The 13,016-nt window shown below is 49.2% G+C and overlaps 1 protein-coding gene across 8 annotated transcripts in view; it reads left to right on the top strand.

Annotated features, from left to right (window-relative positions):
* The window catches only part of LOC140734219 (fibroblast growth factor receptor 1-like), a 188,477-nt gene that overhangs the window by 119,447 nt on the left and 56,014 nt on the right, over positions 1 to 13,016 (top strand). For 7 of the 8 annotated variants that reach the window (XM_073057905.1, XM_073057946.1, XM_073057937.1 and 4 more), the window contains 2 exons: positions 5,465 to 5,728; positions 7,475 to 7,585. In XM_073057905.1, coding sequence (XP_072914006.1) covers positions 5,465 to 5,728; positions 7,475 to 7,585 — 375 coding nt within the window. The remainder of the gene's footprint in view (positions 1 to 5,464; positions 5,729 to 7,474; positions 7,586 to 13,016) is intronic. The other variant, XM_073057965.1, reaches the window with a different exon arrangement.

Genomic DNA, 13,016 nt, shown 5'->3' with positions numbered 1-13,016 from the left:
TACTCAAACGGGGGCCTGAAGGAAGTACTCTCAACACTCCTGAGCCCATGGACGTCACTCACACTGGCACCCATCGTTCAGATTAGCCTCCAGAGGGGCCTCATCTCTTTTTCTCTTTCACTCCACCCCAGGCAGCTCAGAGTTTGGATCCTAACAACAACGTAACCGGTTTATCACTCCTGCTCATCAGGAATTGTACTGGCACGGTGAAGCTGACTTCACAAGCCAGACTGGAACAGCACTAGTACGAATGAAAAAGAATGCATGGTTTACTCTTGGATTCTTTGTTATTTAAAAAATTTATTTTAAAATAAAAAAGCACTAGCTCACACTGTCACACTGCTGCCTCTTCAGGTTCTCTCTCTCTTCAGTACCCCCACTCTCTTTAGTCCCCTCTCTTTTGCTCCCCCCCCCCTTTCGCGCTCTCTTCCCCCCCCCCCCCCCTTTCCTACTCTTTCAACCACTCAATGATATATCACCCTACTCAATTAGCCGCTTGGACTCGGGCCTGCTGCTGTGGGAAGGGGCTGAGTGTTCATGAGTCTCCACTCTGCCGGAACCATTTCCATATGTTCTCCGGCACAGCCTGTGTATTCCCCAGTTGGGGCTCGTGTGCGTAACGCTCAACACGTGCTCTCAACTGTGGCTGTGTGTTCACTTCAAGGTCAGAAGGTTGTGGGTTCAAGACCCGTTCCAGAGAAGACGTCAGCCAAGGAGACTGGACCTTTGCCCCCTGCCATGCAGAGGGAGTGCAACACCATCAGGTGTTGCTATGGTTGTCAGGGCCACCATTCTGCGGGAGGAAAGTGGTGCTGGTCTCCCAGATTCCGATTTGTTTAGTTACCACATATACATTGAGAGAATCCTACACTGAAGTGCATCGGATGCATTAACAACCAACACAACCTTCTGATGTGCTGGGGGCACCATACATTCCAATGCCAACATAGTTTGTCCACCACCATTAGCATGGCCAGTCATTACCACTAAAACCAGACCGTTGATGTTTGGCCTGGAAGACGTCCCACTAAGTGGGCCAAATTGCAAGCACTTTGTGGGATTCAAGGAGGGGAGGGGTGAGTGCAGGTGGAAGGGTCAAGGTCATCTTGACAAGGGTTTCACCTGAATACTGAGTAGGGCAGTTTCTGAGGAGGAGGGCACCCGTTTCTGTATGGCTCATGAAGAGGGTCTTTTCTAGTACAATGGGGAGAGCCTGGTGTATGTTTACCAGTACTGACCAGTGGGGCAGACGAATGGTGTCCACTGTATTAGAAACCGGAAGGGTGAGAAACACAAACATCTCAACCATATAAGAATACACATGAATGCAGCCCAGCGTTCACTGCTCCGGGGCTAAGGTGCAAAACACAAAACCAACAGTCATACACAGCACAAAGCAGTAAAATACAATCACACAAAATAAATCTAGACCAAGTCCCTGGGTGTTGCGGCAGTCTGCAGTCGAACACAATGGGGCTTGTCTTCTGCTGAGCGAGCTCTGGGTTAGAAGCTGCGTTACCCCTCCACTTAACTTCCCTGCTGATCTGAATATAACGTCACTTTCTCCGTGTTCCTGTCTACCCTGGTGACCTTGCTTATCTATAATCTATCTCTCTCTGCCTTAACATTCAAACCTCTGCTCCCACTCCTCTTTGGGGAGGGGAGTTCCAACAATTTGACCACTCTGTGAGAAAGAAATTGGCCTCCTCTCTGTCTTGTGTATTCATTAAAGAAAATGTGAGTGCAGGGGTTGGGGGGGGGATTAAAAATAAGAAGGGATTAATGTAGGATTACTGAACGACACATGGGGACACGAGACTGCGGATAAAGGATGTTGACTGCTTGTCTCTTTCCATAGCTATTGCTTGACCTTCTGAGCTCCTCCACAATCTTGTGTGTTGCAACTGAATGAAGCAATTAATGTTGCCCTCAAGGGAGGAAAGAAATTTCAAGGCTACTGAGCGGGGTCAGGGGGTGAAACTTGAGTTGGTCTGGTAGAGAGCCAGCATGCACAGTATGGGCCAAATGGTCTTCTGCCAGTTAACCATTGTGTGAGTGACTGCCCATCACTTTGTCAAGTAATGGGCTATCAGTGTCCCAAGAGGAGTGACAGATTCTTCCTTCTGCGCCAGGCACGGCAGCTTTGTACAGAAACAGACTTCCTAACTGAGACCACAGGAAAGTACAGAGAGTTACGGACATATCTGATCACACCACAGAAACCAGAATCCGCTCCGTGGACTCTGTCTACACTTCTCACAGCTCTGGTGAAGTAGCCAGCATAATCAAACCCCGGACATTATTTCCTCCCTCCCAACGGGCACAAGATACTACCAGTTTCTAACTCACTGTAATGAGACCATTCAGCAGATTCCTACTATGATAAGATTGGCCTCACAATCTACCTCGTTATGGCCTTGCACCGTATTGTCTACCTGCACTGCAGTTCCTCTCTAACTGTAACATGTTATTCCACATTGTTACTATTTTCCCTTGTGCTTCATTCACTGCTGTGTTGTAATGAAATTGAAGATATGCAAAGCACACACGGCAGTAATAAACCAATTTGATCAGTTAGTGTGTTACCCTAGAGACAGTGCCTCTGACAAGGTGGCTCTCTGGCAGCCCCAGGTGTCAACCTGAGCGCACTCTGGTTTGAAATTGGACTTCCTGACTTGCGGCTGAGCGCTTGGGAGAGGGCAGGAAGTGCTGCAGGTCTGCAGTCATCGTCTGCCTGCTGGGCGCTCGATTCGCGGTGGCGTTTCTGACCTGCAGTCTGTCCAGGTCACATACAGCTCAGAGGAGTGGAACCCCGTTGTAACTTGGGGAGGATGCGTTTTTCCAACTGGACCAAACAAAGCACCAAAGTAGTGGGCGAGGAGTTAGTACAGGGTTCTCTGACCCAAGACACAGGTACATCCTTCCTCTCAGGTGCCCAGTCCTGCTGAGAGGAAGCAGAGATACTGGTGTCTCCATCAAGTGTCTGGCTGGTCTGTTCCCATTTGCTGATGGAACTCAGAAGGCAGGTGCCTTCTCTATAGATACGTGAGGCACAAACATAAGACAGACTTGGCACGGTACGAGTAGGTACTCGAGGGGATACCATACACGGTGAGATCCTGGGAGCAGTTCATGTGTTAGCCTCATCATTTGTACAAATACTTGAAACTGCTTTACTGATCGTGCTTGTTTGCCTGCCCTCTTACTGAGTTGAGAGGGGTCCATGGCCTGTGATTAAAGTGTATCAGTTACCAAAATGCCTGTCCTTCAGATGGCCTTCCCATCGCCAGGTTACACATTGTCGGTTGGGTTTCAGCAGCATTATTCAGGTGCTCCTGCCCAGACTCGATCCCCTAGCCAGCCCCTCCATCCTCGGCATTCCCTAATTTACCGGATTCCAGACCCTGGAAATCTCCAGCTCTCCAAAATCCCAGCAAGCATCTGTTTATGTCTGGCAAGGACAAGGTGGGACGAGTGGCCTCCGAGTTGAAGATTCTCAAAGCCATTTGATCCTCTGTGATCTCCACCTTTCCATCTCTGCTGCTCCACAAATCCCCCCAGCCCCTCTTCTCACTTTCGTGATGTTTCTTCCACTGTGCGTTCGGTGGCTGAGACCCCTCGTGGTTCTGGGGTGTGTCTTCCTGTCCTGTACCTCGGGCTGCTAGTAGGACTAGCTGTGGGCAGGTTTTGCGGCTCCACAGGAGGAGAGAGCCCACCAGCTACCAATGTGTGGGTGTCTTGACGATTCTCCCAAGCCCAAAAACTCGAAAGCCCAAGCATGATGGAGGACCCATCTCCGCCTGCCAGCAGTCGCTACCTCCAGTGACCTGTGATCACTGGGACAGGAGTCGGGGAGGGTACATGAAGTTCTTCTGGCTAGAGGTGGCAGAAAAGATGGATGGCAGAGAGGGAGGGAAGAGAAAAAAGAGGAAAAGTGAAGAGAAAAAGGAGAAGAAGAGTTGGACGGAGGAGATAAAGAGACATTAAAAGAGGAAAGAGAAGAAGAATGGTGATAGAGTGAAGAGAATTAGAGAGAGAGAGCCACTTTACCTTAATTAAATGAGTCAGACACTGTGGTTTGTATGGAAGCTGGCCGCGACCTGCTGTTTCACGCAGAGCCTATTTGTACAAGGACTGCATGCCGCATTGAATCGGCAGCACACTTCCTGTCGTGGGATTGAGAGAGCCACTGGCATGTGCACCTCAGGTCAGGAAATGCCTTCAGCAGCTCCCCAGCCGAGAGCCCCTGGAAGAGAATAGGGTGGGGGAGGGCAGGTTCTTCAATGCCTTTATTGTTGGGAGCAAGCAGTTTGGTCACTTTGTTACGTGAGTGAGTGCAGTCACTACAGCCCCGCAGTGTGTTCAGGCCAGGTACATCAGCCATCCCTCTGGTCTATATTCTTCCCCACCACCCCCCACTCAATTGGAATTGGTTTATTATTGTCACGTGTACTGAGGTGTAGTAAAAAGCTTGTCTTGCATACAGGTCAAACCATTACACAGTGCATTGCGGTAAATCAAGGGTAAACAATGCAGAATAAAGGGTAACAGCTACAAAGAAAGTGCAGTGCAGGTGAATCATGAGGTGTAACATCATAATGAGGTAAATTGTGGAGTCAAGAGTCTGTCTTATTGCATTAGGGAGCCATTTACAGCAGCGGTTTAAAAGCTATTCCTGAGCCCAATGGTACGAGTTTTCTGCCCTTTGCCCCTTCTGCCAGATAGGAGAGGGGAGAATGGGGAATGTCCAAGTCAGGTGGGTTTTTGATCACTGAATTCAATGAAGTGTAGATGGGTCCAGAGAGGGATGGCTGCTTTCATGATGTGCTGGGCTGTGTGCAGAACTCCCCGCGGTTTCCTCTGGTCACGGCAGCACCGTTGCCGTACGAAAAATAAACACATCCAGATAGAATGCTTTCCATGGTGCTCCCTCCCCCCCACTCTCTCCCACACACACACCCCCATCACTCATGCACACACAGTGTCCCAACCTGAGATTTCAACAGTTCCTTTCCTCCCTCCACAGACGCTGCTTCCTCCCACAGACTGTAGCTACACAAAACGCATTTCATTCTCCACCCCCCCCCCCCCCCCACCTCCAGGTCATACCACATGCTGGGAAAATTCACAGCCTTCTGCTCAAAGTTCAAAGTAAATTCATTATTCTGCTAAGCATCATAACTACCTTGAGATTCATTTTCTTGCAGGCATGAAGATTGAGTGAAGCTGCCAGCCCTTGTGTTTCTGAAATGAGAGGGGAAACGAGCTTATGGGGCGGGGGCAGTGGCACCCATGTGGTTTCAGCGAGGTGGGGGGGGGGGGTGACGTGCAAACTCCACACAGACAGCGCCCAGGGTCGGGATTGAACCCAGGTCTCTGGAACTGTGAGACAGCGGCTTTACCCGCTGCGTTAGGGAGGGGACGGGTGTGCCCTGTGCTAACTGCCTCTCCCCTGGCTCCACAGTGTCTCTGAAGCAGAGCGGGGAAGTAGAGCCTTACTCCACGCACCTGGGGGATTCCCTGGAGCTGCGCTGCCGCTTGCGGGAGGACATCCAGAGCATCGCCTGGACCAAGGACGGGGTGCAGCTGCCCACTAACAACCGCACCCACATCACGGCCGAGTACCTGCAGATCACCGACTCGGTGCGCGAGGACTCTGGCCGCTACACCTGCATCACCAGCGGCCCCTCCGGCAGCGAGACCTCGCACTTTGCCGTCAACGTCTCCGGTACGTGAGAGCCCAGCTGGGACAGGGCAAGTGGTTCCCATGTTCTGAGATTCCTTGCGTTCTGGCATTCTTGCGTCTTAGCGTCTCTGTTCCTGAGGTCCTGGTTTCTGGCATTCTGCCGTCTCTGCTCCTGAGGTCCTGGGGCCTGGATTTCTTGCACTCTGGCATCCTGGTGTTTGGGTTCCTGGCATTCTGGCATCTCTCGTCCTGAGTTTCTTGTGCTTGGGTTCCTGGCATTCTCGCATCTTGGCATCTCTGGTCCTGAGGTCCTGGTTTCTGGGTTCCTAGTGTTCGGTGTCAGGGATCCTAGGGGTCTTTGGATCTGGTGGGATCCTGATGAGAGTCTGAAGTGTTGCTCTTCAGTTGTCGAGAAAGGGCAGGTTACATTGAAGAGTTGTTGTCCAGGTCCATGTCCCAACCAAGCCCCCATGCCTGGGTATCGGCGCTGCTCCCTGGGACTAGTAGTCAGTCTCTGGTGGGAGCCTCCTCACTGGATGACATTGACCAGAAAGCCATGTCTTCCAGCGGTGGGTACTGCTGCCTTATTTAAGGACAGTGGGAGACTATTGTGCCAGCCCTTACTAACCCCACCTACCCAGTTGTTCCGCTTTGTGGCCACTCTCTCTGGAAAACAATCTCAATTTTCACACCAGCAGTTGAACCTGTGCTGACCATCGGCTGTGAGAGACAGTTCCCCACTCTACTTCCCACCCCCACCTTGACTCTTTCAGAACCTCCCTTCTGAAAGACCTCAGCCTCATTTTCAGTGTCTGTCTCTCGATCTGCACTCCCTGGCCGGTCACCCTTGCTTCTTCCTGTCAGTGGAGTCACCCTTCACTTCCTTTGTTCAGGGGAACACTGCCTTGGAATGGCTGAGTTCCCCACGTACTGGAGGCTTCGCCAGGAGCCACTCTGGCGAAGCTCACCCACGCTTCCGTGGACCTCCTCGGTTAATAGTAAGACTCCATGGCATAAAAAAGGTTGGGAACCCCTGGTGTAGAGAGTTTAGAGTCCAAACCACCAGTTGTTCCTAAACTGAGCATGAGGAGACAGGGTTATCCCTAACCCATAAGTACAGCGATCTCAGTCATCTGCCTAACTAAAATCCAGAGGCTGAACCAAACCATCCTCACTTGGATGGAATGCTGAACCAGACTGGCCCCAATGCAGGTAGACAACAAGGTGTCACACACCCTGACTGTTTCACCAGTGCAGGCCATCCCCAGGTTGTGAAGACTTGTCTTATAAACACCCCTTTATATGAATGACCTTCCACAATATCAAGTTCAAGAGTCTGATGTATATGCAAACTTACATTGCTACGAACAACAAAACTAGTTTTTTCTCTCTAACACTTTCTCCCTCTTTCTCTCTCTCGCTTCTTGTAGTCATTGTCCCTCCTTAACACCCTTGTGCTTCTGGTGCAGCTCATTGCAGTATTGTGGAGGTATGGTTACCATACCCAGAGATTTTGGAGTACCTTCTGATCTACAGGCAAAATTGGCTTATAGACACCTGTAAACCAGGAACTTGGTCATTACACTGAACACACACTGGCTTTGCACACTTACTCACTTTGTGCACACACTCACACCCTCTTGTCCCTAATACAAATGGCCTGTCAGTGTGTATATGTAATGTTGATGCATGTGGTTCTGCTTTGGTTGGGCTCAGGGCAGGGAGCTGGGTGCTGCTTGCGACCCCTTTCACCTCCGGTCCCTGACACAGTTCTTGTCTCTCCAACAGATGCTGTGTATTCGGTGGAAGAGGATGATGAGGACGAGGATGATGACGATGATGTAGAGACGGATGATGATGAAAGGAACGAGTCAGATGAAAAGAGCAAGAAGGAAGCAAGTGAGTGGCTGATGTCACGGCATTAGTTGGGCAAGTTGGCAGGGACGGGGTAAGTTGGCACAGGTAGCATCCAGCTTCTCGCAGTCCTGGATCTCTGACGAAGAGCCTAGACTCTTGCAACACAGCAGGCTTATGCCCTACCTCTTCCAAAGAGAATGCAAGGTTAGAGGATTAGTGCAGGCCAATTGCCCTCTCTCACTCCCCTCTCAGAGATCATCTTCCTCTTTCAGCATTTCACAGGGACCATTCTCTTCACGACTCATTCTCCCATTCCCATCAGCCTCTCTCTTCATCACAGCCCCTCCCCAAACGCAGTGCAACACTTTACATTACAGTTTTTCCACTCCCACCGTCCAGTCTTTCCAGGTGAAGCTGCAAATGGCTTGCACCTCTTCCATTCTAGTGTACTATGAATTTACCACCAACTAGCGTTTTGGCACACACCAACACATGCTCGTTACAGCATAGGCTACGGTATAGCCCATACGCAGAAGTACAAATCACCCTGGTATTACAGATTCAGATTCATTCATTTATCACTTGAGCATTGAAACTGCCAACGCCACCCAAGGAGGGCTGGGGGCAGCCCGCTAGTGCCATCAACCATTCTGCCACCAATGTAGCATAGACAGACAGACATACTTTATTGATCCCGAGGGAAATTGGGTACCCACAATACCCACAATGTTCAGCAGAACCACACAAGCAACTACAATAATGCTAGCCCCTATCCTCTCTCCCACCTTCACACACAGATACGCTTCTGGGGCAGGCTGCCTCTAGACCTCCAACTTTCATTCACTGGCCCAGACTTGTGTACGTTGCACCTCTGACTTCCAGACACCCTGACTTCAATCTTTGATCTTCAACCTGCTGGAGTCAGTTTCACCTCCCCTCCCCCACCTTTTATCTCCCTCCCAGTTCTGATGAGGGGTCTTCGACCCAAAAAATTAACCCAATTTTTCTTCCCACAGGTGCAGTCTGACCTACTGAGTGTTACCTGCATTTTCTGTTCTTACTTCGCTCTCATATCCCACACACACACACTCTCCCTCTCTCCCTCCTCCTCCCTCCCCTCTCTCCCTCTCACCTATCACTGTTTTCCATCACTCTACCTTTCTCCCTGTCTCCCCCCACCCCCAACACTTCATCGACCCTCACCAGTTTTTATAGATGCACCTTAGAGAGCACCTATCAGGGTGCGTCACAGCTCGGTTTGGCAGCTGCTCTGCTCCTGACCACCAGAAGTTGCAGAGAGTTGTAGACACGGCTCAGCACTTGACGAAAACCAACTTCCCCTCTATGGATTCTGTCTGTACTTCTCACTGCCAGCTTAATCAAAGACCCCCCCCCCCGCCAAAGACATTATCTCTTCTCCCCTCTCCCATCAGGCAGAAAGCCTGAAAGCACAACAGCACCAGGACTCAAGGACAGCTTCTACCCCATTCTGATCAGGCCATTGAATTGTTTCCTAGTATAATAAGCTAGACTCTTGTCCTCGCAGTCTACCTCATTATGATCTCTACACTTTATTCTGTTATTGTTTTACCCTGTTCTACTTCAGTGCAGTGTGTAATGAATTAATTTGCTCGAAAACTATTCAAGACAAATTTTACACTATACCTCAGTACAAGTGACAATAACAGAATCAGATTCAGGTTTATTATCATTGATATATGTCGTGAAATATGTTATGTGACAACTACACAGTGCAAGACATACAAAATTACTATAAGTTACAATGTTTAAAAAATATATATTGCAAAAGAGGAATAGTGAGATAGAGTTCACGGACTGACAGGGGAAGGACTGTTCCTAATATGTTGTGTAGGTCTTCAGACCTCCTTCCTCATGCTAGTACTGAGAAGTGACAAGTGAGGGTCCTTAATACCAATTCCAATCCCTCTGCCAACTCTCTTTTCAAAGGCTGAAAGGTCCATTTATTACCAAAGTACACAACTCTGAGATTCTCCTTCTCCAGATAGCCATGAAACCAAGAAAGGATGATCATCAACCCACCCGCCCCTGCCCACACAACAAAAACCAAACAAAAATGGAAAAGGCACATTACGCACATACACACACAATGAGAGAGAGATATAAGAAAGAAAAACACAAAATATAAAAAACTATAAGACTGAAAAAGTCCTTATCCATAACCATATCCAAAACACAGAAAACACAGAACACTGTGCCTGGGTACCATTCTTCAGGCACAGTGGCAGGACACGCAGTCTCCCTTCCCTGGCAGCAGAGCGATCCCACCAGCGATCAAAAGACAGGCAGCCGGCACTTACCCTCTGCATTCGCCTTGATGTTTCACTCTTCCTTGTCTCTTAATGTGTTCCCCTCTACCTATTTTCATCCCCTCGATGTACTTATTAAAAAAAAACCTCAGGTATTAAGTAATAACGTTACTGGGGATCTGACCGAGTTGTGAAGTGGTGTTGCAGCTCTGGGAGGATGCAAGTTAAAAGGGGGGGGGGGTGATAGTGAAGTTCTTGAGCTTCTCGTCGTCTCGGGGTCGTGCTCGTTCTCCTCTCCCTGTTGCCCCTCAACTGTTGCTGCGAGCAGCCTGTTGACACAACAGCCTCTTTTGTTCCAAGGTGATTGATTAAAAATTGATCTCATTCTCAGCCCCTAAAGGTGTGTCAGTGAAGCAACAATGACTTTTTTTTTCTTTTTGTTTTCAAGCTACAGTGCTAAACTTGGCACTTATGACTCAGGGCAGAGCCGTGTTTGCACTTGAATGGTTGTCGGTGCTCTCTGATTCCAGGGCTCTCTGTAATCCTGCCGGGATATTGGATGGTTTCCCGTAACACTTTGCATGCAGAGCCCATTTGTTTGCAGGGAACGTTCTAGATCTTTTTTCCCCAAAAACCAAAAAAATGCAGCAGCTCCGGAAAGAAAAACAGGGTCAGCCCACTTGTGCTGTTGTGAGCAGAAGAAAGGAAGTCAGGAGAAGGCCATTTGGCCCTTCAGTGTTGGTGATCTCCCTGTCCCACTGCAAACCAAAAATCAGCCATAAAGTTATTCAGGGACTTGCATCTCCACAGCTCTCTGGTGTTCAGGATTCCAAGAACTCCCCCTTGAGAGGAGAAAGTCTTCCTCAAACATGGGCGATTAGGACCAACTTGTTTGGGCATTTTGTTGAGCATGGACCATTTGGGCCCAAGGGCCTGTTTCCATGCTGTAAAATGGGCAGCCCATATTCTGAATCTACGTCCCGAAGTTTTAGACTCACCCATGAGGTGAAAGCATTCTTTTTCAGCTTCCAACCTGCTCTCTCCCTTGGAATCTTGTGTGTTTTAATAAAGGAGCCTCGCGTTATTTAGCTCCTGATGAGGCAGCTCCTTCATCCCAGGATGGACTGGTGGTACTGCTGTTACTGCTGCTAATTTGAAGCTCCAGTGTCGCAGGTTCAATCCTGACATCTAGTACTATCTGTACGGAGTCAGTTCCTCTTCCCTACAACTGTATGTGTTTCTCCTGGGTGCTCCCTGGATCGAATAGCCACTGCAAGTTACCCCAGTGTAGGTAAGTGACAAAAAGCATCAAAGGTATCAATAGGAATCATCCGATCATGGATTGATTCATTGAGCCATACTGCAGGTAAATTGGCTTCTCAGCCCATCCTGACCATTGTTGGCAAAACACTAGTACAGGTCGGGGTGTGGGAGTTTGGGGTTCAGTTCTGGCGTCCTCTGTAAGAAATCTCTTCCTGTCCTCCCAGTTGAATGCATGTGTTTTCCCCGGGTGCATAAGTTTCCTCTCATAGACCAAAGACGTACTGGGTAGGTTAATTGGTCACTGTAAATTGTCCCATGGTAGAGTTGTCGGGGGTTGCTAGGTGCCACCGTGACCTGAAGGGACGGAAGGCTCTACTCCACATTGTATCTCTATATAAAACAAGTAAAAACCATGCACATTTATACTAATCCCATGGCCTATAGTCTGCTCTGCCCTGGAAATTCAAGTATTTGTCTAGATTCTTCAGTATTGTGAGATTCTCTGATCCATCTATCATTTGGGTGAAAAACATATTCCCAAATCCGCCACTAAGCCTCTTCCATCGCACCTTAAACCTTTGTCCACTTTTTTGCTGCACCCTTGTTCTATTTCTTTCTGGGTCCTGGGTCCCAGTCACGCTGTGGGAGATGACTATCTGATCCCTGGGGAGTTCAGTAGAGTGACTTTGCTCTGCTTGTGTTCTAAGAGAGCTGAGGATTGTGGAGCATCAGGTCACAGTGCTCTGTACTTCCCGACACCGGTGCTGAACTGTGACAGGACGATAGCGGATGTTTACCAAGTATGATCGGAGCATGAGCAGTAGTCGGCGTGAGGGCTATAAAGAAGCAACGCAGCGGACCTCACTTTGCTGAGCTTTATGTGTGTTTAAGATTAGCTTTATTTGTTACACGCACATCCAAGCACACAGTGAAATGCGCCATTAGCGTCAACGACCAACTCTGAGGATTGTGCTGGGAGAAGCTCATAAGTGTTGCTACAATTCCAGCACCAACGTAGCATTCCCACAGCTCAATCCCTAACCCTCATCCGTACGCCTCTGGAATATGGGAGGAAAGTGGAGCACCCATGGAGTCCTAGAGGGAACATACAAGCTCCTACAACTGAGCCCTGATTGGTGATTGTGACACATGAAGTGTCATCCTAACTGCTACACTGCTATGCCACTCTATCATTAATCATTAACGCATTCAAGTTAAAATTCTCAAGAGTTTCCAACCAACAGAGGTGGGAAGCCTTGACAGGTGATAGCTGGAGAGCTCAGACAGGAGAACGCCACAAAACCCAAGACTGATTTTTTTTTGGAAGGCAGCAGAGATTTGAAACAAAAGAAGAGAATTCCGCGCTGCACTAGCTGACAGATGATGGTGTCGTGTTTCTTGTTTCAAGCCGGATTGGGTGGGAACGTGCTGGGTCTGTTGATGTCTGCCGTTCACTCTCACTTAATTGTTAACTGTTGAGCCAGTGGGTGTAGAAGCAAGCTCGTTAACGGGGTGGGTGGGGTGGGGGGGGAGACGTGCGGCGGCTTCTGCCTCCGGACAGCTTCCTCGCCTTGGGATGGCCCGTAGCCGGTTACAAAAAATGGGTGCAGTGACCACTGTAATCATAGCAACCGCTTTGTGCACAGCAAGCTCCCACAGTCAAAATAAAGCATTACTGAGGGTTAAATGTTAGATGGGGTGCCAAGGAGAACCCCCTCTGTTTCCTTGAGGTAGTGTCAGTGGCCTACCTTTGGGTATCTTGCTCTGGATATTAGAGACAACAGTGGGCCTTGGGCCTAGGTCCATCAGACTTGGAAGTGGAAGCACATGCCACAGAACCACAGCAGGTGTACCACGGGGTCCGCGTCATAACCGGGAAGACCGTGGTAGGGATGGCCAAAAGCTGAAGGGAAATGGGTTTA

Source organism: Hemitrygon akajei, chromosome 1 (genome assembly GCF_048418815.1).
Source record: "Hemitrygon akajei chromosome 1, sHemAka1.3, whole genome shotgun sequence".
Lineage (NCBI taxonomy): Eukaryota > Metazoa > Chordata > Chondrichthyes > Myliobatiformes > Dasyatidae > Hemitrygon > Hemitrygon akajei.
This window is presented reverse-complemented; position numbering and strand designations above follow the sequence as displayed.